Source organism: Anabrus simplex, chromosome 1, assembly GCF_040414725.1.
Source record: "Anabrus simplex isolate iqAnaSimp1 chromosome 1, ASM4041472v1, whole genome shotgun sequence".
Taxonomy (NCBI): domain Eukaryota; kingdom Metazoa; phylum Arthropoda; class Insecta; order Orthoptera; family Tettigoniidae; genus Anabrus; species Anabrus simplex.
This window is the reverse complement of record NC_090265.1, coordinates 1,424,808,203-1,424,835,439: the sequence shown is the minus strand read 5'-3', so window position 1 is coordinate 1,424,835,439 and position 27,237 is coordinate 1,424,808,203. Positions and strand designations below refer to the sequence as shown.

General features: G+C 42.0%; 1 protein-coding gene across 1 annotated transcript in view; it reads right to left on the bottom strand.

The window, feature by feature from the left end:
* Positions 1 to 4,342: 4,342 nt before the first annotated feature.
* The window catches only part of LOC136860032 (protein APCDD1-like), a 113,271-nt gene continuing 90,376 nt past the window's right edge, over positions 4,343 to 27,237 (bottom strand). The window contains exon 5 of the mRNA XM_068225866.1: positions 4,343 to 5,086. Within this exon, the coding sequence (XP_068081967.1) occupies positions 4,343 to 5,086 (744 nt within the window). The remainder of the gene's footprint in view (positions 5,087 to 27,237) is intronic.

The window sequence follows — 27,237 nt, the reverse complement described above, 5'->3', positions numbered from 1 at the left end:
AAGGTACCTCATCTCCTCTTTACCCTTGTTTTGATAGATTTTTAAATAATGACCTTTTTACGTCCTTCATGTACGAAACCGTTAAATTCAAAACGAATGTTCTTAGCTTAATGTTACGGATTGAAACATCCACATTCCGGGAGTGACAGTGAAAGGCCAAGAAAGAATCAACAGGAGGACCTAACTGACGCACAAAATGCAAAAAATGAGGAGGGCAGAAAATACAAGTGATTAAAGAATGAAGAAAGTGCAGACCGCCTAAGGAAGAATGGCTAAAAGAGAAGTGCAAGGACGTTGAAGGTTGTATGATCGTAGGAAAGGTATATGCTGCATACAGAAAAATCAAGGAAACCTTTGAAGAAAGGAAAACTAAATGTATGAATATTAAGAGCTCAGATGGAAAAGCAAGACAAGGCAGAAAGATTGCAGGAACATATCCAACAGTTGTAACAAGGGGAAGAAGTAGATGGTCAGTTTGTGAAACAAGAAGAGGCTGTTGATGCTGATGAAATGTGAGACCCAATATTGAGGTGAAAATTCGACAGAGCTTTGAGAGTCCTAAATAGAAACAAGGCACCTGAAATTGATGACATGCTCTCAGAATAACCGACTGTCTCAAGAGAAAGCAGCAGGTGAGTTTATTCCATGTAGTGTGTAAGATGTATGATACAGGAGAAGCGTCGGTGGTAAGAATGGTAACAGTAGACAAAGGTATGAACATGACTAATAGATTAGAGCAGATATAGGATGTAGTGGGTAGTGACGTATAAATTAAAAGGTTAGCATTTGATATGTTGCATTGTATGCAGGTGAAACATGGACGATGGCCAGCTCAAAAGGAATAGAAGCTTTTGAAATGTGGTGTTACACAAGAATACTGAAGGGGAGATGGATAGATCGAATCACGAATGAAGAGATAACTGAATCGAAATGGTGAAAGGAATCGATTTGGCTAAATTTGACGAGAAGAAGTAGAATGATAGGACACATCTTAAGACACCCAGGACTTGGTCAGTTGGTATTTTAAGGAAGTGTAGGTGGTAAGAACGGTCGGGGTAACTAAGGTACGAATATGACGAGCAGATGTAGGATTTATTAGTTACGTAGAAATGAACAGATTAGCACAGGGTAGGGTGGCATGGAGTGCTGCATCAAGCCAGTCTACAGAATGATGACTCAAATACCAACAGTGTGGCATGGAGTGCTGCACCAAACCAGTCTACAGACTGATGACAACAACAGCAGGAAGAGAAATTAGGCATTGGAATAATTTACCAAGCTTGCGTGAAATCATTTAAGAAAAGACTAGGTAAATAAATTATAGGGAATCTGCCACCTGGGTGACAGCCCTAAATGCAGATGATTGGTTGATTGATTGATTGATTGATTGATTGATTGATTTACAACGATTTATTATTAAACCATTTGAATGCCCATGAATGCGTACCCCTGTGGACGGGGTCGGTAGAATACATCCATGTAATCCTTACTTGCGATCGTAAGTGGCGACTAAAAGAGGGGACCAGGGGCTCCCAATTTGGGAGCGTGGGTTGGCGAGCACGGTTCCCCTAGCTGAGTCTGTCATATCCTCCACTTATTTGTGTTAGGCTCCTCTCTTTGTTCTTGCCTATTTGACTTCCCTCAGTCAACTCTTTTTTCCTTTCAGACCCCGACGATTTTAGCTTTGCGGGGCCTTTCATTTTCACGCCCTTCGTGGACTTTCCCTTTCTTTTGCCGATATCTTCATTCTTCGAAGTGTCGGACCTCTTCCATTTTTCTCCTGGTTAGTGTTAAGAGAAGATGATTGCCCAGTTGCACTTTATCTTGAAACCACCACAATAACTACCCTTGAATTTGAACCGATTTTTTGTGGTATACTCATACCAAATTTCAGCTGCATTGGTTCAGTAGTTTAGGCGTGACTGAACGCAAATAAAATGTCACAATTTCATTTAAAACTATCACACGATTATTTGAAGAAATTTCGTATTTTTAAATCAAATCATAGCAGGAAAGTATTATCGTTATTTTCACTCCTCTTTTAATTCAATCATTAAAATGTGAATCTAATCATCGTCGCCTTGGTCTCCCTCTACTTCTCTTACCCCCTAGCACAATTCGTTTTCTCCTAGGTAACCTATCCTTCTCCATTCGCCTCAAATGACCCCACCGCCGAAGTCAGTTGATAAGTACAGCTTCATCCACTTATTCCTAACTTACCCTTTATACCCTCATTTCGAACACCTTCCTGCCATCGTTCCCACCTGTTTGTACCAACAATCATTCCCACTACTCCCATGCCTGTTACTTCTAATTTATGAATAGCCCTACGATAGCCTGAGTTCACCCAGCTTTCACTCCCGCTCTCTAAGGTTGGTCTGGACGGAAATCGATGTAAAGATAGTTTCGTCCAATAGCTCGGCAGCCGCTTGTGTGCTATGTGGGTCTATCAAAAGATGACCATCATCTATGACGTTTTTGTAAGTCGATGTTTTAGATTCTACAGGTATGTGCTTGGCATGACCATTTTTCAAATTTTCCTAAGTCTCACGTACTAATGCTCGAATTTCACATTTATGTTGCATTTTAAAAAGATAAACTAAAAATCAAGTGGAGGTCGTAAGTTTTAATTTAATTTCACCCAGACTTATCAGCCGCTATGGAGATTTTAACGCCCGTGAAGTTGCCCTGTTAGAATTCTGAGGTTAATTAGAAAGGATAATTTACTAATAACTACTGTTACGGCTCCAGAGACCAGTCCGGTATGAGAATACTAGGAACTTCAACCAATCGACAGCTGTTTATCGCTATATTATTATCGTTGCTGTCTTATCAGTTTTGTGTTGTCACATCTACGTAGACTTTGTTTTAGATAAATTCAATCGAGTAGTGCACTAAAAAATTGTCAAGTTAATGCATTCGACGACAGACCACACAATCAACAGGACGTTGCTAACAGCCGATATATTGGGAGATTGGAGCCCAAAGATTTGCAATGCAAAAATAGAACAATGTATTTCCGTGCTGACTTATGCCCTTATATCATCATTACATAATTTTGTAGTTATTCGTCAGAGTCAAAGTAAAAACAACTCGAGCTCTAGATTCTCTCCAGATAAATTCTGTTTCTCTCGTCACATTACTGAGCTAATGATTATTTCTGGTGTACTAAACCTCTACGCTGGTCGACACTCAGAAAACCACTCAATTATGTCAGCTATCGATTTCATATCAATTAATTTATCGCATCTTGGGAAGAAGTGCAAAAATGATACTTCTAAGATAATTGCAATGTAAGAATGTAAAAATATATTTAAAATATAATGATATGTAAATTACATAAATATATAAAAGTAAATTAAAAATGAATTTGTCCACCTCTGTGGTGTAGTGGTTAGTGTTATTAGTTGCCACCCATGGAGGCCCGGGTTCGATTCCCGGCTCTGCCACGAAATTTGAAAAGTGGTACGAGGGTTGGAACGGGGTCCACTCAGCCTCGGGAGGTCAAATTAGTATAGGTGCATTCGATTCCCACCTCAGCCATCCTCGAAGTGGTTTTCCGTGGTTTCCCACCTCTCCTCCAGGCAAATGCCGGGATGGTACCTAAGTTGAGGCCCCGGCCGTTTCCTTCCCTCTTCCTTGTCTATCCCTTCCAATCTTTCCATCCCCCCACAAGGCCTCTGTTCAACATAGCAGGTGAGGCCGCCTGGGCGAGGTACTGATCATTCTCCCTAGTTGTATCCCCGACCCAAAGTCTGAAGCTCCAGGACACTGCCCTTGAGGCGGTAGAGGTGGGATCCCTCGTTGAGTTTGAGGGAAAAACCAATCCTGTGGGGTAAACAGATTAAGAAGAAGAAGAAAAATTAATTTATTAGAACTTAATAAATCTTACATTGCAATTATCTCAGACGTATCATTTTGGCACTTGTGGCCCTCATCTTCCCAAGGTGCGTTATGTCACTGTCATCCTGAATACTACTGCTCAACTTGGTTTAACAGCGGATACACCAACGTGAAACGTTATATCGACGAGAGAATAGTGTCCTCTGACACACTAATACATATCACACAAGAATGTACAGAATTCTTCTCTAGACAACACATCTTGTGACCACAGTATGTTCGATATCACAGTAGGACAGTTTATGTAACTGTACACACTCCAGAGTGAACGACAAGGTTACCTTCCATTGACGTTTTTTCCAGTTCGTGAATGCGTTCTTTTCTCTTCGAATGAAAATTCGCTGTTGACGAAGAAAAAAGAAAGAATATGAATTCCTTTTATATTCTTTTGAGGATCTCAATAACCAACTGCCTATAAAGGCAGTTTTAAGTGCCGTCTTCAACTACCACCCAGGAGGTTGGGAGTCACACAGTACATGGCTAACAAGGTGAAAACCCAGTTCGGAGACAGACGTGCTACGTCCGAATAGCTGCCGTCCAAGATGGCGTAAGGAAGAGAATGAAGAGGAGGTGCCTTGCACTGAACTAACGGTGGCTGAAAGGCTGTAGGTCGATCACCAGGTCCCCGCCGTCTATTATCTGTATCCGGCTGTCCGAGAAACAGCAACGGGTTTCCGTGGATGTCCACCTCCACTCGAACTAGCTCATACTCCACTCCCGTGACGGCGATCCCGAAAGGAGCGCATCCAAGGGAGGGACCAAGATCTCGGGGAATACCCACTCTCCAGGAACCGCCTGTGAGACACAGAGCATCGTCCTGCAGTTTACGAGCCAAGCTCGTGTCCAACACGGTGAGCGCAGCGTGTTGCAGGTGGAAGTTCACCTCTGTACGTCCTGCGGAGACAGGACCGCCTGGCATCTCGTAGGTACCCCATGCTGAAGCCACGAAGATACCACTGGAGCAGACTGGGTCGGCGAAGAAACGGTACTCGGCATGCCAGTGTCGCTCTTCGGGGTCGAATAGCATCCGCCGCGTCAGGAACAACCCCAGAGGACGCGTCTCGCAGCGAGGACTTGCCCATGTGCCGCCCAGGTACGCTGGCAGAGGTGGCTTGGCATTCAAATGAGGCGGTGAGCGTTCGGTAGCCACAGACACCATGTTACAAATGTGGCAACCATGAACCTGGAAAGAAACATATGTATCAATTCTATACATCTATAACAAAATAGGCGGAGAAATTTTCGACAAAATCGAAAATGTGGCACAGAGAGGTTATTGTTTTAAGGTCCGACCCATCTAAGACTAAGGGTGCCGGCCAAGAAAAGAAAAAGAAAGGGCCACCAAGGGAGTGAAAAAGAAATAAGCCCTAGACATCACAAACGTAATATTGTCGGCTCGGAAGAGAACAAGATTTGACCAAGTAAAATCCAATAGGAAAACTGAAAGTGAGACCCCTGACGAAAGTAAATGGAAGGAATGCCAGACTCAGCTAGGGGACCCGCGGTCGCGAACCCACACTCCCAGTATGACAGGCCCTGGATGTTACCCCTTTTGGGCTCTTACGCTAGTAGGAGATAGTCTGTCGTGGATGAAAGCGAAGCACAGAGTGTACGTGACATGATATCCGTAACATTTTATTTCCATGATACGTAAAATAGATTTACTCTAAGACCAACCCTTGTCCCGTTCCTCTACGGGGTGGGCCATGAAGCGAGATGAATCCTCGTAGTAAGCATTTACGAACGGATGTTCTTGATGTCAAGTTCATCAGAGGAGTTAATGAGATGAAATTGAATGCCGTGATATATGGCAGTAGGAAGGGAGAAGGTGAAATCCAGTGCCGGCATATTTTCGACAAAACTGAAAGCGTGGCATAGAGAGGCTGTTTTAATGTCCGACCCTTCTAAGAATAAGGGTATCGGCCAAAGACTCCTGTCGAATAGCACCAAGGGGTCTGCTCAAGGCTTTACGTCCCCATCCGACGGACGAATCGCTATCAACAGCGTCATATGAACACCACAGAGAGATTTAGAATGTAATCTAGGCGTTTGGCATGCAAGCTAGTGATTAGAAATTGAATATCACCACCTCTCCTATCCTGCCGGCCAATACTCTGTTGGTGATTCTCTCTTCGCCAACGGTTAATCACGGTATCAGACCATAGGGTCTTGAGGCCTTAACAATCATGGCCACCAGGCGGGCTACAGTAGATATCTTCAGTGATAGGTTATAAATGATTGCCTTTCGTTTCTTTGCTCTACCTAAAATAGTTAAAATATTTTTTTGAGAATCCACATAACATAAAACAGTGGCATAGACAAAGACACCTCCGTACAGGCCATGAAGGCCCTGGGAGGAGTGGAAGGTAAAGCCTTCCACCATTGTTAACCGCGGCACATGATGAAGTAGAGTGGTTAGCTCTACGCCCGCCCGCCTTTTCCCCCAGGAATTAACCTGGTACTCATTTTTGGTGTAGGCTGAGTGAACCTCAGAGCTATATGCACCTCCGGAAGTGGAAATCTCGTTTCTTAAATTTTACGGCTTCCTGACGGGGATTCGAACCTACGTCCTTCCGGGCGAACCGAGCACGCCTTTACCGCCTCGGGCAGGCAGCCCAAAACAGTGGCATACTGAAACTAAATATTCTTTCTGCACCCGAGCCCGTAGAGAAGCGGGACAAGGGTTGGACATACATACAGTACTTGGAAAGTGGCAAAAACATACACCTTGATAAGACTGTGAATACTTTATTTTAATGTCAAACCAAACCAAGCCCCATGGCACAACCACCCTGAAGGGCCATCGCCTACCAAGCGACCGCTGTTCAGTCCGAAGGTCTGCATATTACGAGATTTAAATTTAAAACCGAACAAAATGTACATGCAAGAATATTTTTCATCACTTCCGTAAGACTTGTCATCAGATTTTTTTTTTTTTTTTTTTTTGCAAGTTGATTTACGTTGCACCGATACAGCTGGGAAAAGAAAGGGCTAGAAGTGGGAAGGAAGTGGCCTTGGCCTTATTTAAAGTGCAGTCCCAGCATTTTTCTGGTGAAAAAATGGGAAACCACGAAAAACCATCTTCAGTGTTGCCGACAGTGGGGTTCGAACCCACTATCTCCCGAATACTGCAGTTAAGTGACTGCAGCTATCGATCTCGGTACTTGTCATCAGTTATGAGTATCTAAAATCGAGAGAGTAGTCCCTGAAACTGGCTGCGAATGTAAGTGAATCTGTATGAACACTACCGGTACCTCCCATAAAACAAACTCTAAGGATGAGAAATATGTCAGTTGAAGTGCTAACTTCTATTCTTCTTCTATAGTGAAACTTTGCGAGAGTTAATGGTGAGAATACCAGTGTCAAAGTTCGATCGTGTCTCATGCCAGGAAGGATTTTCTACGAGGGAGGTGTACAGACATCTAAAAGTGCATCAAAGTGACGTGCTCTGCACGTGACATACAATTATTACATTAGCACAGGCAGCGCTGACACATGCGGGTCGTCCAAAGGCTACAGATCTGCAATTAGAAAGCAATCTCCAATGCTGAATTTAAAAAAAAATCGTGGCGCTCTCGAGCAGACTTTCATTAATTTGTCTGTTGATAAGCGACAAGTCCGTTACATTTTCATGTCTCACATCCAGGTTTGGGATGAATTTCATGAACTGTTCAGTGCAGAGGGTGAATGAAACATGTTTTGACATGTGCCTGATTTACTGAGACTGATACAGATTATGAAGGAGACAGCATATACTGTACTGCAAACTTACTGGTCTTTCGTAACCAGTAAGGTGACGGTAATAAGACATTATGTCGTCCTAGCTTCCTATTTTCTCCCTCTTCCAGTAGGGCTTATCCAGGCAAACATTTTCCGCATTTCTATGTCGAGTGGTGGTAAGCTCAACTTACAGGAAAAATGAAGTTGTAATACTTAACACTTACTTGAGAGGGAAAATATATTTGTCAGAGGGCCAAGATAATCTTAACCATAGCTCCTTCCGTGGATCATTGATAGAGTGGCGGCCTATAGATTCAAGATCGTGGGTTCAAGCCTGACAGATGGAGCGCGAATTTTGAAGGTAGGAAATTCATTCGGTATTCATGTCGCATGATGTTGGAACTAAAATGTCTCTAGTAACACATGTGGTGTTTACCCAATGTAATCCATTAAAACTCAGTCATAAGCCGCTCAACCGAGTCCACATTGGATGCAGATACCTAAACGGCGTCAAATTAAAATACTTTCACACGGTAGCTAAGGTCATTATTATTATCATCATCATCATAAGCAGAGTGCGACTTTTATGTTTATCTGACGAGATAGTATATACCAGTTAAATTGTATTCACTTGTATTCACTCACAGTTATGGCAATGTTAACTGTAATCGTAGTAAATATTGACTTTTTTTTTTTTTTTTTTTTTTTTTGCTAGTGGCTTTACGTCGCTCCGATACAGACAGGCGGATGGAAAACCATCATCAGGGCAGTCGACAGTGGGGTTCGCACCTATCATCTCTCGAATGCAAGTTCACTGCTGCGCAACCCTAACCCAAGGTGCGAAATCAGAAAGAAGTGGTGGTGGTGGGGGGAGAAGGAACATAGGGCTTAACAACTAATGTTTATTTCAGGCAGTACCCTGCGAAGGGAGGGGGTATAAAATTCCCCTGTAATTTAATTACCCTCTCCCTCCCTCCCCCCCCCACGAAATATGTAAATTTGAAATCGTTTTGCTTGAATTTTGTTGTTATAACGAGAATGATAAACATTGGAACGTTATTCCAATCAGCTGAGAATTTTATGAGAGACTGTCGCTTTCTTAATAAAGGCCAGACGAGGCGCGATTTGTCATGATTTATTGCTTTGTTAGTGGAACCTTCATCTACCAGGAGTACGTGTTGACTGAACAAGTTTGTCGGTTTGTACCCTGCTTAAGTGAATATTGTTCTATTGACACCTATCGGAAACACGCCCTCTCCAAGAAGTACAGGAGTGGTGTAAGCTCGAGCTACTTAGAACAATGACAAGGGAGGAGAGCTTAGAGTCAGTTATATTTTTGCCCTGGTTCCAGATGGATTTGCCAGAGTGAAACATCAACAACAGGCTGCAGGTGCGGCGTTGCCACTGCTGCGTTGTTTTATTGCTCAAGGTCTGACAATCAGTTGAATTATTGCTGATGTTTTTATGAAAATATGCCCAGTAAAAATCATTAATTTTAGTTATAAATTATATGTGTTCTACCTTTTCCTGTTTATTTTATAATCAAAGAATCACCCCCCGGCAATTTTAGAGGGGGGGACCTTTGATATAAAATCGTCGGTGGGGGGGAATCCCTCCCTTCCCCTCCGCGATTTCGCACCCTGCCCTAACCACAAGGCCAACTCACTCGGTACTCTCTAAATTCATTAGGAAATATAAGGAATAAAATGTTACTACTGCGATGTTAGGATGGAGGGTTGGTATTTCCCTCGGACTCAGCGAGGGATCCCACCTCTACTGCCTCAAGGGCAGTGTCCTGAAGCGTGAGACTTTGGGTCGGGGAATACCAGTACCGAACAGGAACTTTGTGGGGGGATGGAAAGATTGGAAGGGATAGACAAGGAAGAGGGAAGGAAGCGGCCGTGGCCTTAAGGTACCATCCCGGCATTAGCCTGGAGGAGAAGTGGCAAACCACGGAAAACCACTTCCAGGATGGCTGAGGTGTAAATCGAACGCCCTCTACTTAGTTAACCTCGCGAGGTTGAATGGACCTCGTTACTCCTCGTATGTACTTACCCATCCCATCCTACTAATTTAATTATTTAGATAACAGAGTGCTGGTATTTCACTCACGTTTACTTCTACATCCTTGTAGGAAGACACTGCGGGGCTGCTATTATAGGAGTAAAATAATTTTATTTTTATAGGCAGATCTGCTAAAATGAAATGAAATCTTTCAGTTTTAGTGTTCTCTTTTGTTCGTTGGAATCGAACCCGTGACCATGGGTCGGATACCACCATTGATCTCCCAAGGAAGCTAATTAACCAGTGAACGATGGGTACGATTGCTATACAATTGAACATTTTTATTTAATGAAGACGTTGATGATTCGTGCAGGCCGCCTATGGACGTCAAATCAAAAGACCTGCACCTGGAGAGCTTAACATGTCCTCTGACACTCCCGCCACTAAAATACATACGCCATTTCATTTAATAGTGATAAAAGTCTAAAAGTCCGTCTGTGTGGTGTAGTGGTTAGTGTGATTAGCTGCCACCCCCGGAGGCCCGAGTTCGATTCCCGGCTCTGCCATGAGATTTAAAAAGTGGTACGAGGGCTGGAACGTAGTCTACTCAGCCTGGGGAGGTCAACTGAGTAGAGGTGGGTTCGATTCCCACCTCAGCCATCCTATAAGAAGTTTTTCATGGTTTCCCACTTCTCCTCCAGGCAAATGCCGGGATGGTACCTAACTTAAGCCACGGCCGCTTCCTTCCCTCTTCCTTATCCATCCCTTCCGATTTTACTATCTCCCCCACCACTACAAGATCCCTGTTCAGCATAGCAGGTGAAACCACCTGGGCGAGGTTCTGGTGCTCTCCCCAGTTTTATTTCTCGACCCAAAGTCTCACGCTCTAGCACACTGCCCTTGAGGCGGTAGAGGTGGGATCCCTCACTGAGTCTGAGGGAAAAACCAAGCCTGGAGGGTAAACAGATTAAGAAAGAAAGAAAGAAAGAAAGAAAGAAAGAATGAAAGAAAGTATAATAATACAAATTGTCGCTTAAGCGCGGCCAGTATCCAGTAATCGGGAGATAGTGGGTTCGAGCCCCACTGTCGGCAGCCCTGAAGATGGTTTTCCGTGGTTTCCCATTTTCACACCAGGCAAATTCCGGGGCTGTACCTTAATTAAGGCCACGGCCGCTTCCTCCCACTTCCTAGACCTTTCCTGTCCCATCGTCGCCATAAGACATATCTGTGTCGGTGCGACGTTAAGCAAAATAGCAAAAAAATAATACAAATTATAATACGTCATGAGCAAATTTCTTGTAAAACTAAGTGTAACAGAGATACATCGAGTTTTATGTTTTAGGCTCCTTCTGGAGCCCCCTCCTGCTTCATTTTTTGAACAACTTATGTATAAGATCCTACTCCTAAACGTAAATACTGTAGCAAGTTTCGTGAAAATCCCTCCATCCATTTTGCCATGATGCTTTAACAGACAAACAGACAGACAGATGGACTCTAATAAAAGAAAATTAGATAAGATTAGAAGCACAATGGCATGGATGAGTCGGAGCATCCAGAAAACATCCTACGTTAACCCAGGCAAAGGCAACGAAGCTTCTTCGCAAAATTTAATGCCCAACTCACTGCTCAAAGTGGGTGAGCTGAAACATCCGATCGACACGCTAACACGGCATGGCATTTTACTGGCAGCAGTGCAGAAAACTAGGTTCACAGATGATCACACGTTCGAGTGTCAAAGTTAATCTTCAAAGAAAAAGTGGGTCGGCGGGTAATGGAGAACGTGCCCCACTTAGGTACGGATTCTATAATCAGCAGTCACAAGATACATGACTCAGTCATTGGCTTGGCGGTTGCAGAGTAGGCTCCGGCTGGTCGTCGTCCGACAGCTCTGCACTCCGACCGACCAACCGAGCAGAGGAGCGGTGTGTGTGGCTCTACGTCTCTGCATTCGGGAGATGGATAGGGGCTGGTTCCCACCGTCGGCTGTCCTGAGAATAGATTTCCGTGGTTATCCGTTCTCCTGCACTAAGACGAATGCCGGGACAGTTCATAGTATACGCCACAACCGCCTAAACTCTCATCTTCACCACACATCTCCCCCAGTCCAAATCTCCTGGCCTGAGAGATGGCGCCACCGTCTAAGAGGCCTCTCTCCCACTTCAGGAGGGAATGGAAACATTGAGTAGTAGTAGTAGTAGTAGTAGTAGTAGTAGTAGTAGTAGTAGTATCTTAACCTCCCTAAGCAGTCGAGTATCCATCCTTTCTCTCAAGTGCGCTAACAAGGGCCACGCTTTAGTCAATATGATTTTAGAACAACCAGCAAGTAAGTCAGACATTGAACAACGTAGATTTGAATAACTGGGACCAATTTTAAGGGAGGCCCTAGTCAAGACGGCCAGTGAACTTGGTCTCCTCATAGGAGGTAAGAAGCATGTGTGGTGGACTGAAGACTGTGACTACACAGTAGCCCAAAGACAGACAGCATGGCCGAGATGGAACTCACAGAGGACCAGGTAAAGCTGGTAGAAATTCTTGGAATATTTTCAACCACACCCCGTTTCGAGGTGAGTTGCATGTGTCCATGCAACGACATACCGGCCCTCCTGCCATTCTTAAATTTCTGGCTGTACTACGAATCGAACTCGGGCCCCGAGAACGGCAGCTAATAGTGCTAACCGTTACACTGCGGAGGCATTAGAGCAAGCTTTCGGAAAAGATAATACGAAGAATCAAACGAAATCTTACACACAGCCAACTGGCCCACAATATCCAGTACCCATCCTCTCTCTCTCTCTCGTCCACTAATAAGGGCCACACTTGAGTCAGTGTGCAGCTCCAATCAACCAGGACAACATGTTCAGAGCCTGGAATAATTGGAACATGAGCCCCCCCGAACCTGATATGAAAAAACTGTCCCCAATACCTTACTTCCAGCTTCAACTAGAGACGGATCAAAGAAATCCAAGATCCGTGTGATGCTAATGTAGGCACAACTCCTTCTTTTTCTCAAGGTACCAAAGTCGACATACGATGTAGATTTGGCGCAGTGTTACGGCCGGATGCCTTTCTTGACGCCAACACTATGTGGAGAGATGTACTATTGCGTCTTTATGTGTTGGTTAGTAGTTATGTATGAAATGAAATGGCGTATGGCTTTTAGTGCCGGGAGTGTCCGAGGACATGTTCGGCTCGCCAGGTGCAGGTCTTTTGATTTGACTCCCTTAGGCGACCTGCGCGTCCTGATGAGGATGAAATGAAGATGAAGACGACACATACACCCAGCCCCCGTGCCAGCGAAATTAACCAATAATGGTTAAAATTCCCGGCCCTGCCGGGAATCGAACCCGGGACCCCTGTAACCAAAGGCCTGAACGCTAATCATTTAGCCATGGAGCCGGACAGTAGTGATGTATGTTGTTTGTAAATGAACATAAGTGTATTAAGACGAACAAAAATACCCAGTCCCCGAGTGAAGGGAATGAACCATAAGCACTTAAAATCTTTGACTCGGCTGGAAACGAACCCGGAGTGCCAGAGGCCATTCGTTGGCCATTCAGCCAAGAAGATTGTGGTAATAGAGCTAGATATCGCCGTTTGCGATGGAGGTTAAATCGAGTGAAGTATATGGTAGATACGTGCTAAAGCTGATATGGCAACACCGAGCTAGTAAATATGATATGTGTATATGCCATCTAGGCCTACGGTTATGCTAAGTAGTGTAGATCCCTACCTGGTAGGACTGGATATATTCCCTGAGCCTCAAATTTAAGGGGTTCTGGAGCAGTCTGCTCAGATGCTGATGTTACAACGATGTTACGATGATGTTGCCCTTCGTCAACGGATGTGATTCCAAGATAATGGGGCCGCACCTCATTTTGCACTAAGGGTTCTTGAACACCTGGATCAGACATTCCCCCCAAAGTGGACAGGAAGAGGAGGTCCTGTTTCGTGGCCCACTCGTTCACCTGAGCTCATCCCACTTGATTTCTTCTTGCGAATCCATGTGAAAAGCCTTGTTTATGAGACACCTGCCGAGACTGAAAAGGATCTCTTGACAAGAATTCTCGCAGCCTGTGACGCTGTTCAAACGATACCAGGGATATTTGAACGGGTACGACAGAACTTTGTGCGACGGTGCTATGCCTGCATTGACGTAGGGGGACGCCATTTCGACCATTTGTTGTAAACGGAGCAGCTTGTGAAACTTGGGCAGGTGAACGGACTTAAATTAGTAGAATTTTGCTTAACGTTTGACTCGATCGATTCCGGAATATGGTTCCTTATCTCAAATTGATCCATTTGGCGTCCTCCATCACCCCTGAAAGTGTGTAACATCATCACGGATACACTCTGTATATTCCACTCTCACCCTTCTCTCTCTTTAAGTGATATTCTCATTCAGTGGGGTAAAAGGAATCTACATTTTACACTGCTCCTAGGATTATTGCAGATATGGTAATATACCGACCGGGCGAGTTGGCTGTGCTGTTAGGGGCGCGCAGCTGTGAGCTTGCATCCGGAAGATGGTGGGTTCGATCCCCACTGTCGAGAGCCCTGAAGATGGTTTCCCGTAGTTTCCCATTTTCACACCAGGCAAATACTGGGGCTGTACCTTAATTAAGGCTACGGCCGATCCCTTCCCACTCCTAGACCTTTCTATCCCATCGTTGCCATAAAGCCTATCTGTGTCGATGCGACGTGAAGCAAATTGTAAATAAAAAATGTACCTTTGTTTTGCTCATTTAACACCAGTGAGCACCACCAGACGGATCTGAAAACCTGTGATCTACTGTAAAAGCTGAATGAGCTGGCTGCGCAGTATATGTTTTACTGTGGTTTCCCATTTTCAGACCATGAACTGATGGAGCTGGATCATAATTAATGTCACGGCCGCTTCCTTCCCAGTTCTAAGCCAAAAACCCGCAAAAGACACACATTGAAGAATTTTCAATCGAGTGTGGACAGCGAAAAGTTTTTCACGTAAGACGTAGAGCGGTGACCACCAGGCCTAAGCCTTCCCATCCGATCTACAACTGTTCCTCTTTTCAGACGATGACAGAATTATGGTTGATCAGACCTGTGCAGTCTTCCATTCCCCGTATTTCACAGTTTTCTTCTATCTACTGATTATGATTTGTAAACCACTATCTCCCGAATGCAAGCTCACAGCTGCGCGCCCCAAACCGCACGCCCAACTCACTGGGTAGAGTGGGGGTGGTGGGGGTGAGGGGAGTGGATTCTGTTCGATGTCTTCATTCATTCAAATGCAGTAAAAATATGCATGAGGAGGTATCCTGGACTTTGCCGAAGTACGGGACGTCTAATTTTTACGATAAGTGTAAGTAATATTTATCGGATTCGTATGAGATATTTCAATTGTTTCATGTAGCATTTCGCTAATTTAATATCTTTGCTATTTTGTAGTACTCAAAAACTAAATCCATGTAATAGTTATGACAGCAATAAACGAATACTCTCTCCCCAGCTGGCGGTCTACGTGACTGGGAGAGAAGATTATTCATTCATTAATTCATTCATACACGTCTATAGGCCATAGCTTGTTTCTTAAGCCTCACCCTTCACCATCCCTGCGTCGCTGAAAGCCTTCCATGTGTTAATGCGACGTTAAATAATAATAATAATAATAATAATAATAATAATTAATAATAATAATGAAATTGAATTCGATGGGGCTTATGGGAGAAAGAAAGTAGAACTGGCTGAGTCAACAAACAGGATGCAACTGGATGTGCTAGGATTAAGTGATATTCGGGTAAGGGTTGATAACGAAGAAGAGATAGGAGATTATAAAGTGTACTTGGCGGATGTCAGAAAGGAAAGGGCAGAGTATGGGGGTAGGGCTGTTTATCAGGAATATCATTGCACGCAACGTAGTTTCTGTTAGGCACGTAAGAGAGCGAATGATGTGAGTAGATTTGGCAGTTGGAGGAATTAGGACGAGAACTGTCTCAGTGTATTCACCATGTGAGGGTGCAGATGAGAATGAAGTTGACAAGTTTTATGAAGCACTGAGTGACATCATAGTCAGGGTCAATAGCAAGTATAGACTAGTGCTAATGGGCGATTTCAATGCGGGAGTTGGAAATAGAAATGAAGGATACGAAAGGGTGATTAGTAAATGTGGAGAAGATATGGAAGTTAATGGGAATGGGAAGCGTTTGCTGGATTTCTGTGCTACTATGTGTTTATCAGTTACAAATACATTCCTCAAGCATAAGGCTATACACCGCTACACATGGGAGGCTAGGGTTACCAGATCCATATTAGACTATGTCTTAACCGGCTTCGAATTCAGGAAATCTGATAGGAACGTACGAGCTTTTCAGGGATTTTTCGATGATAAACACTATCTGGTATGTAGTGAACTAAGTATCTCCAGGCCTGGCGTAGAGAATGTGAAATCTGTCTGCAAACGAATAAGGGTAGAAAATCTCCAGGACGGGGGAATTAGACAGAAGTTCATGGATATGATTAGTGAGAAGTTTCGAACAGTAGACAGTAAGAGTAAGCAGGTTCAGGATATAGAAAGAGAATGGGTGACATACAGGGATGCTGTAGTAGAAACAGCAAGGGAATGCCTAGGAACAACTGTGTGTAAAGATGGGAAAAGACGAACATCTTGGTGGAATGATGAAGTGAGAGCAGTTTGTAAATGTAAAACGAAATCAGAAATGTCTCCAAACAAGGGCCGAGGCAGACAGGGATTTGTACGTAGATGAAAGAAACAGAGCGAAACAAATAGTTGCTGAATCCAAAAAGAAGTCGTGGGAAGATTTTGGTAATAACCTGGAAAGGCTAGGTCAAGCAGCAAGGAAATCTTTTTGGTCAGTAAAAAAAGAATCTTAGGAAGGGAGGGAAAAAGGAAATGAACAGTGTTCTGAGTAATTCAGGTGAACTCATAATAGATCCCGCGGAATCACTGGAGAGCTGGAGGGAATATTTTGAACATCTTCTCAACGTAAAAGGAAATCTCCTTGGTGGGGTTGCGAACAGCCAAGCTCATGGGTAGGAGGAAAATGATGTTGGTGAAATTACGCTTGAAGAAGTGTAAAGAATGGTTAATAAACTCCATTGTCATAAAGCAGCAGGAATAGATGAAATTCGACCTGAAATGGTGAAGTGTAGTGGGAAGGCAGGGATGAATTGGGTTCATAGAATAATAAGATTAGCATGGAGTGTTGGTAAAGTACCTGCAGATTGGATAAAAGCAGTAACTGCACCTATCTATAAGCAGTGGAACAGGAAGGATTGCAACAACTATCGAGGTACCGTATCTCATTGATTAGCATACCGGGCAAAGTATTCACTGGCATCTTGGAAGGGAGGGTGAGATCAGTCGTTGAGAGGAAGTTGGATGAAAACCAGTGTGGTTTCAGACCACAGAGGAGCTGTCAGGTTCAGATTTTCAGTATGCGCCAGATAACTGAAAAATGCTACGAGAGGTATAGGCAATTTTGTTTATATTTCGTAGGTCCAGAGAAAGCATATGGCAGGGTACCGAGGGAAAAGGCGTTCGCCATACTGGGGGACTATGGAATTAAAGGTAGATTATTAAAATCAATCAAAGTCATTTATGCTGACAACTGGGCTTCAGTGAGAATTGATGGTAGAATGAGTTCTTGGTTCAGGGTACTTATAGGAGTTTGACAAGGCTGTAATCTTTCACCTTTGCTATACGTAGTTTACATGGATCATCTGCTGAAAGGTATAAAATGGCAGGGACGGATTCGGTTAGGTGGAAATGAAGTAAGCAGTCTGGCCTATGCTGACGACTTGGTCTTAATGGCAGATTGTGCCGAAAGCCCGCAGTCTAATATCTTGGAACTTGATAATAGGTGCAATGAGTATGGTATGAAAATTAGCCTTTCGAAGACTAAACTGATGTCAGTAGGTAAGCAATTCACCAGAATTGAATGTCAAATTGGTGATACAAAGCTAATACAGGCCGATAATTTCAAGTATTTAGGTTGTGTGCTTTCCCAGGAGTGTAATATAGTAAGTGAGATTGAATCAAGGTGCAGTAAAGCTAATGCAGTGAGCTCGCAGTTGCGATCAGCAGTATTCTGTAAGAAGGAAGTCGGCTCCCAGACGAAACTATCTTTGCGTCGATCTGTTTTCAGACCAACTTTGCTTTAAGGGAGTGAAAGCTTGTTGGACTCAGGATATCCTGTTCATAAGTTAGAAGTAACAGACACGAAAGTGGCGAGAAAGATTGCTGGGAAACACAGTTGGGAACAATTGCAGGAGGGTACTCGGAATGAGGAGATAAAGGCTAATTTAGGAATGTACTCGATGGATGAAGCTGTACGCATAAACCGGCTTCGATGGTGGGGTCATATGAGGCGAATGGAGGAGGATAGGTTTCCTGGGAAAATAATCGACTCTGTTATGGAGGGTAAGAGAAATAGAGGGAGACCAAGACGACGATGGTTAGACTCAGTTACTAACGATTTAATAAGAGGTATAGAACTAAATCAGGCCACAGCACTAGTTGGAAATAGAGGATTGTGGCGACGTTTAGTAAATTCACAGAGGCTTGCAGATTGAACGCTGAAAGGCATAACAGTCTACAATGGTAATGTATGTATATTATTATTATTATTATTATTATTAATATTAATATTGTTGTTGTTTGAGTCATCAGTCCATAGACTGGTTTGATGCAGCCCTCCATGCCACCCTATCCTGTGCTAACCTTTTCATTTCTACGTAACTATTGCATCCTACATCTGCTCTAATCTGTCTGTCATATTCATACCTTGGTCTACCCCTACCGTTCTTGCCACCTACACTTCCTTCAAAAACCAACTGAACAAGTCCTGGGTGTCTTAAGATGTGTCCTATCATTCTATCTCTTCTTCTCGTCAAATTTAGCCAAATCGATCTCCTCTCACCAATTCGATTCAGTATCTCTTCATTCGTGATTCGATCTATCCATCTCACCTTCAGCATTCTTCTATAACACCACATTTCAAAAGCTTCTATTCTCTTTCTTTCTGAGCTAGTTATCGTCCATGTTTCACTTCCATACAATGCCACGCTCCACACAAAAGTCTTCAAAAACATCTTTCTAATTCCGATATCAATGTTTGAAGTGAGCAAATTTCTTTTCTTAAGAAAGCTCTTCCTTGCTTGTGCTAGTCTGCATTTTATGTCCTCCTTACTTCTGCCATCGTTGGTTATTTTACTACCCAAGTAACAATATTCATCTACTTCCTTTAAGACTTCGTTTCCTAATCTAATATTTCCTATATCACCTGCCTTCGTTCGACTGCACTCCATTACTTTTGTTTTGGACTTATTTATTTTCATCTTGTACTCCTTACCTAAGACTTCATCCATACCATTCAGCAACTTCTCGAGATCTTCTGCAGTCTCAGATAAAATAACAATATCATCGGCAAATCTCAAGGTTTTGATTTCCTCTCCTTGGACTGTGATTCCATTTCCAAATTTCTCTTTGATTTCCTTTACTGCCTGTTCTATGTAAACATTGAAAAGGAGAGGGGACAAACTGCAGCCTTGCCTCACTCCTTTCTGGATTGTTGCTTCTTTTTCAAAGCCCTCGATTCTTATCACTGCAGACTGATTTTTATACAGGTTGTAGATAATTCTTCGTTCTCGGTATCTGATCCCTATCATCTTCAGAATCATAAATAGCCTGGTCCAATCAACATTATCGAATGCCTTTTCTAGATCTACGAATGCCATGTACGTGGGCTTGTCCTTCTTGATTCGATCCTCTAAGATCAGACGTAAAGTCAGGATTGCTTCACGTGTTCCTACATTTCTTCTGAAGCCAAATTGATCTTCCCCCAACTCAGCTTCAACTTGTTTTTCCATTCTTCTGTAAATAATACGTGTTAAAATTTTGCAGGCATGAGATACTAAACTAATAGTGCGGTAGTTTTCACACCTGTCAGCACCGGCTTTCTTGGGAATAGGTATAACAACATTCTGCTGAAAATCGGATGGGACTTCTCCTGTCTCATACATCTTGCACACTAAATGAAATAACCTTACCATGCTGGTTTCTCCTAAGGCAGTCAGTAATTCAGAGGGAATATCATCAATTCCAGGTGCCTTGTTCCTATTTAGGTCACTCACAGCTCTGTCAAACTCTGACCTCAAAATTGGGTCTCCCATTTCATCAGCATCAACAGCCTCTTCATGTTCCAGAACGAAATTATCTACATCGTTACCTTGATACAACTGTTGGATATGCTCCTGCCATCTTTCTGCTTTGTCTTTTTTCCCTAGAAGTGGCTTTCCATCTGAGCTCTTAATATTCATGCACCTAGATTTCCTTTCTCCAAAGGTTTCCTTGATTTTCCTGTATGCAGCATCTACCTTTCCCAGGACCATACAGCCTTCGACATCCTTGCACTTCTCCTTCAGCCATTCTTCCTTAGCTACCTTGCACTTTCTATCCACTTGATTCTTTAATCGCCTGTATTCTTTTCTGCCCTCTTCATTTCTAGCATTCTTGTATTTTCGTCGTTCATCAATCAGGTCTAGTATCTCCTGAGTTATCCACTGATTCTTAGTTGATCTTTTCTTCCTTCCTAACATTTCTTCAGCAGCCCTACTGACTTCATTTTTCATGACTCTCCACTCTTCCTCTACTGTGTTTCTTTCAGCCTTTTCATTTAGTCCTTGTGCAACATGTTCCTTGAAACGATCCATCACACTCTTTTCTTTCAACTTGTCTAGATCCCATCTTTTTGCATTCTTTCCTTTCTTCAATTTCTTCAACTTCAGATGGCATTTCATGACCAACAAGTTGTGGTCAGAGTCCACGTCTGCTCCTGGGAAAGTTTTGCAATCCAACACCTGGTTTCTGAATCTCTGCCTAATCATAATGAAGTCTATTTGATACCTTCCAGTGTCTCCAGGTCTCGTCCACGTATACAGCCGTCGTTTGTGGTGTTTGAACCAAGTATTGGCGAGGACTAAATTATGGTCAGTGCAGAATTCAACCAGCCGACTTCCTCTTTCGTTCCTTTGTCCCAATCAAAATTCTCCTACTGTGCTACCTTCTCTTCCTTGGCCTACCACTGCGTTCCAGTCTCCCATCATAATTAGATTCTCGTCACCTTTGACATATTGTATTAAATCTTCTATCTCCTCATATATTCTTTCAATTTCTTCATCATCCGCTGAACTAGTAGGCATATAGACCTGCACTATTGTGGTGGGCATTGGTTTGGTGTCTATCTTGGCGACAATAATTCTTTCACTATGCTGGTCGTAGTAGCTTATCCGCTGCCCTATTTTCTTATTCATTATTAAACCAACTCCTGCATTACCCCTGTTTGATTTCGTGTTGATAATTCGGTAGTCGCCTGACCAAAAATCCTGTTCTTCCTGCCAACGTACTTCACTTATACCAACTACATCTAACTTTAGCCTATCCATCTCCCTTTTCAGATTCTCTAACCTACCACAACGATTCAAACTCCTAACATTCCACGCTCCGACTCGCAGAATGTCAGTATCCATCTTCCTGATGATCGCCCCCTCTCGTGTAGTCCCCACCCGGAGATCCGAATGGGGGACTAGTTTACCTCCGGAATATTTTACCCGGGAGGAAGCCATCATCAGTACATCTTTCATACAGAGAGAGCTGCATGTCCTCGGGAGGTGGTTACGGCTGTAGTTTCCCGTTGCTTTCAGCCGTGTAGCAGTATCAACACAGCTAAGCCATGTTGAGTATTATTAATATTATTATTAATATAATATAATTATAATATATAATATAATTATTATTATTATTAATATTAATATTGAATAATAATAATAATAATAATAATAATAATAATAATAATAATAATAATAATAATAATAATAGGCATCTTGGTGATCATTTCGGTACGCAGTACGGGTCGTGCAGCCGATAGCTTGCATTTGGAAGATAGTGGTTTCGAATCCCACCGTCGGCAACCCTGACGATGCAATTCGGTAGTTTCCTATTTCCATACCAGACAAATTAAATTAATTAATCCACGGCCGCTTCGTCTCCAGTTCTTGACTTTCTTCAATCCCACTAATAATCAGAAGATCTGAATGTTTTAGTGTTTCGTTAAGCTACAGAGAAATAATAATAATAATAATAATAATAATAATAATAATAATAATAATAATAATAATAATAATAATAAGGAATGCAATAAATGTCCTGTCGTGATGTGCAGGATATTACTGGATCCATTTGCACAGTCCTACTGGAAATACAACAATTAATAAGTGCTAACTTGTTGCCAGGTCTGCGACTTAGAAGGTGTTTGGAGAAGTTAAACGGGTTTCCAGCAGAATCCAAATGTCCTGCATTGTAAATCACGAAGTAAGCCGGTCTCAATCTAATTCAAGTTCGCCTGGGTTTCTAAAAGAGACGAGTCGAAAAACTTAATTCCCAATTCGCGAGGCGTCCACATCTGTTTGCAGATGTTTAGACGTGACTTCCAAACAGGTCCGGACAGTCTGACACATTATTTTCCCTTGCCTCATTTTTATCATTTATATACCTTACATCGCCTAAAAGCGACATCATGCAGAACAATTATCGTCGCCTCCTGTTCAGCGTGCGGTACACTTGACCACGGCGGACTGTATCTCCATACAGTCAGACGACTTGCGGGAGACCCCTACCCTACCACTGGCATATTGAATAACGTTCAGGGAACGGCCATAACTTCTCTTAGGACTATCTTCCTTTCAACGCCAGTCTGAAAATCGCTGTGAAAGGATTGCTTCCCAAATCCTCCATCCGTAGCTAGAACTTGGCCTTCTTTTTTCCTACTTATGCCATTGCCTGATGGTCTCCCTCTTCTTACTCCCCCACAGTTATATCCAACAGCTCACATGACAACACTACTTTAATCTAGTTCATACGCACAGCTTCATGGGGCCCTATATATGGACTAAACCCACTATACCTTTTCCTGTGGCGGCACTTAAAGTAGCCGGGCTGAGTGGCTCAGACAGTTGAGGAACTGGCTTTCTGGTGCCAACTTGGCAGGTTCAATCCTGGCTCAATCCGATGGTATTTGAAGATGCTCAGATACGTCAGCCTCACGTCATTAGATTTTCTGGCACGTAATAGAACACCTGCGCTACAAAATTTCGGCACCGTCAAAGTAGTTAAGTGGGACATAAAAAACAATTACTTTACGTACTTAAATTCATTGGTGTGCTCGACTGCTGTGGATGATTCGGCAACTCTGCGTGCGAGTATTGTAGCTTCATGTCAGACAGTGAATGAATGAATGAATGAATGAATGAATGAAAACTCCCTTCTCCCAGTTCAGAATCACCTGAAACTGGGGAGAGAGCATTCGTTTATTACAATTCATTAAATTTGATACATTCCTTACATTTCCCTTTCACAATTATTGACTATTTTATACAGAATATAATTTATTTTCTCCTAGACTTTAACAATATTATATAGGCTAGGACAACATATATCCTCCCCTGCTTATCTTACTAATTAAACACTTTTTATATTACTACACTGAAGTGAGAAGTTAAAATTAGAATGGCACCTTGGCGCAAGGCCATCTGTGTGGAGGTAAGTATCCTCCTTTATCTCACCTGACTGACACAGCAAGTCATAACATTCCACTTCTACCTCTCCTGATACGATCCACTACCACTTGCTTTACAGTCATCATATTACATCTCTGCTGAACTTGTGTCTTACATTGTCTTCATGTTTCTACTTAGTGCATTATTCTGTTTACATGTTACCTCTCATTACTCATAATATTACTTGTAATTCCAGTTTACTTGTCTATCATCACACTCATCAACATCACATTTACTAACATTTACTAACAATGGCATTACTTTCAGTTATTGTTAATCTATTCTTATATCTTTCTGCCACATGTTTCTTAAAATACAGAAAAACTTAGCTACTCTTCCTGGGGTGATCCATTCTTTATTTAACAATTTAGTTAGTGTATAAAATTCCTTCTCTCTTTCTACTTTTAATTTATATTCCTCCCCAAGGTATTTAGTTCTCAGTGCATTTGTTCCTTTACATGTTCTCAGTAAATGAGTTTCTTCCATTGTTTCGCCACAGAATAAACAATGATTTTCATTATGGTTCTCTCTTAGTCCCTTGTTTTTATATAATCCCATAAGCCACCACAACGCACCTCTTAGTTCCCTATTTGGGATTCTTTTGTTTCTTATTGACATATTTTGAATAATTCCGCAAAATTCTGCTAGTGTTCTTTTAGTTTCACATTCTTCCCTAATCATCTGTTTCTCTATGTCCTTCACTCTAATCGTTAATTTTTTAATGAATCTGTTCTCTTTGGTGTTCATCTCTTTGTCCCAACATTCTCCCATTCCTATTTTATCTAGCATACTTTTTACTTTCGATAACCAATAATCCTCATTTAGGTGTCTCATCTGGTGTTGGTATGCTAGGTTCAATATTTCCCTCCCCTCTCCCCTTTTTAATCTCAACCAATATTTTACTACTTTCCTGCTTATATCTGCTTGGATGCTGATATCTTCACATATACTTCTAGATCCACTATTTGCTGAGCATTCTGGTAGACCCATTATTATTTTACAGAATTTATTACTTATAACATCTAGTTCTTTTTTGTCTACTTCTATACCCCATATTTCTACACCATACAGTGATCTTGATACCACAAGAGCATTAAAAACATTTTTGTATAGCTTATATTCCATATTTGGCATCTTTTTTTCTAAAGACCTTATACTTGATAGGGCGGCCAATCCTTTTATTTTTGCACGACGTATCTGTTCTTTCCACATCCGATTCGATGTCATTATAATTCCTAGATATTCTAATTTAATGCCTTTGCTGGCGGGACCTAGTGTTTACACTGCACTATGTCTTCTGGTATGGGCTAGAGCAATTTTGTTACTTTCATTGATCTGTCTCTGTCTTATCCTTGGCTTTGACGATATGAAAGTAACTGAGGTATGAGCCATGCTAGTATTGCCATTCCTTACGCAGCCAGTCCCTGCTATGAATGGTGTGAAACTGTTGCTCATAGGGTCGGTTGGTGCATGCATTTCAGTGGGCTTGGCAGACTGATATGTAATAGCAACTTCTGGCTCGGTGAGGAAAGCAACGGGAAACTACCTCACTCCTCATTTCCCTAGTACGCCTCTTCAGTGATGCCTAGGCCATCTATGACAGCTCATGGTGGAACTGTTGAGGATCCAACCAGCCTTCGGGCTGATGACTAAACATACACATACATACATACATTCTAATTTATTTACAACTTCTAATTCAACACCATCTAACCACCAGCGCTTTTCGTTTCTTTTTAACTTATTTCCTCTTTTACAAACCATTACTTTCGTTTTCTTGGTATTTATTTTCAAATTCCATGTACTACAGTATTCTGATGTTTTTAAGGCTACTTTGCATACCGACTGTCGTTAGTGAGAGCAGCAGGATGTCGTCTGCGAAGACTAGGCCAGGAATCTCTTTGTCGTTTAAGCAAGGGCTTGTCCTATCCTCCTTCCCTTGGCATTCGATTACATCATTAATAAAAAGCAAAAACATAATTGGTGATAGTTTACATCCCTGCTTAAGTCCAATGTTCGAGTGAATCTTGCCTACCATTAGATCTTCCTTAACTTTAATTGAGCATATCACTTCAACGTATAATTCTTTTATGGCTTTAATCATTTTAATTGACATTCCTATTCCAGCCAGCTTCGCAACGACCGCCCGTCTGCTAACCGAATCAAAAGCTTTCTGAAGGTCTATTGCTGCAATGTATAATCTGCCACCTTTCCTCCTTATGTACTTGTCTATTAATGTTTTGATTACAAATATATTGTCCGTAGTTCGCATTCTTTTCCTGAATCCTGATTGGTACACTGAGAGTATAGCGTAATCTTCTGCTAAAATACCGGCGTAGATCTTACTGAGTGAATCCAACAAGGTAATACCCCTATAGTTATTTGTGTTAGATCTTTTTCCCTTTCTTTTGTATATCGGGCAAATTACTCCTTCCTGCCAACATCTGGGAATTTTTCTGCCATCAAAGATTTTGTTAAATATTTTAGTTTTTATTTCTAGCATCTGGCTCTTATTTCCTATCTCTTTCCAAAATTCATACGTAATTCCATTAGCAGCCCCTGATTTTCCGCCCTTCCCTTTTTTTTTCATTGTATCTAGTACCTCATCTGGGGTTATTATATCGCCTAATACAGGCAGAGTAAACTCCACATGTCTCAGTATACCAATTTCATTTATGTTCCTTTCCCATGTGTCTTTACTCCCTAATAACCCCTCATTGGATATGCTTACTTGAGCACAGCTTTTATAATCTTTACATATTGTGCTAATTCTTTTCCATACTTTCTTAGTTTCATTTTTTTACAGTACTTAAGTAATAATTTTGCCTCTTTGTCCTGCCAGTTCCTTCTTCTATTGCTTATTAAATCTTTGTATTCTTTCCTCTTTTTACAAAAATCTACTCGTAAATCCTGAGATCCCTCATTTCTGTACATTTTCAAAGCCTTGATTACTTGATTTTTCTTTTCTTTACACTCCTCAGTATACCCTACATTTCTTTTATATTGCCTTCTCTTACTCACAACCATTTTTTTACCAGCTACTTCTATTGAGCTTTCAAGCATTCTTACTGCTTCATCTATGTTATTATCCTCTATCATATACTCCATACCTATCTTCAAAATGTCAAAGGTTTTACCCCTATAGTAGTTCCTAAATTCTTCTCTCATTTCCTCACTCCACCTATACCTTATTAATTTTCTCTGTTCGTAGTGGAAATGTTGTTTATCTTCTTGATTGTCTTTATCTCTCAGTAATCGAAGAGCAACTAGGAAATGATGAGACGCTGTCCAATTTTTTACCTGAATTTCCTTAATAAAAGTTAAAGCCTCTCTAGATGCCAACACCAAGTCTATAACACTAACTCCTGACTCAACTATATATGTTAGGTTACCTGATTCGTCCCCCGGCCATCCCCCATTTAAAATGTACAATTCCTCTATCGCACACATTTCCAGTAATTTCTCTCCATTTTTGTTACACTCTGTCTTTGCTTCTTCTACTTTGTGTTAATATTTCATCAATTTCTTTATCGTATAATGGATTCTTTAAGCCAACCCTTGCGTTGAAATCACCTATTATAATTATTCCCGTTTCTTCATTTGCTAATTATGTCAGACAGTGCTCACTAAATGTAATGAATAATCAAATCAGTAAGAAGTATCTTTTTTTTTTTTTTTTTTTTTTGCAAGCTGCTTTACGTCGCACCGACACAGATAGGTCTTATGGCGACGATGGGACAGGAAAGGGCTTAGGTGGGAAGAAAGCGGCCGTGGCCTTAATTAAGGTACAGTCCCAGTATTTTGCCTGGTGTGAAAATGGGAAACCACGAAAAACCATCTTCAGGGCTGCCGACAGTGGGGCTCGAACCTACTGTCTCCCGAATACTGGATACTGGCCGCACTTAAGCGACTGCAACTATCGAGCTCGGTGTAAGAAGTATCGGAATGCACTACGTATAAAGTCAGATAACTCGGTAATTACAATACCCATACATTTTCGGA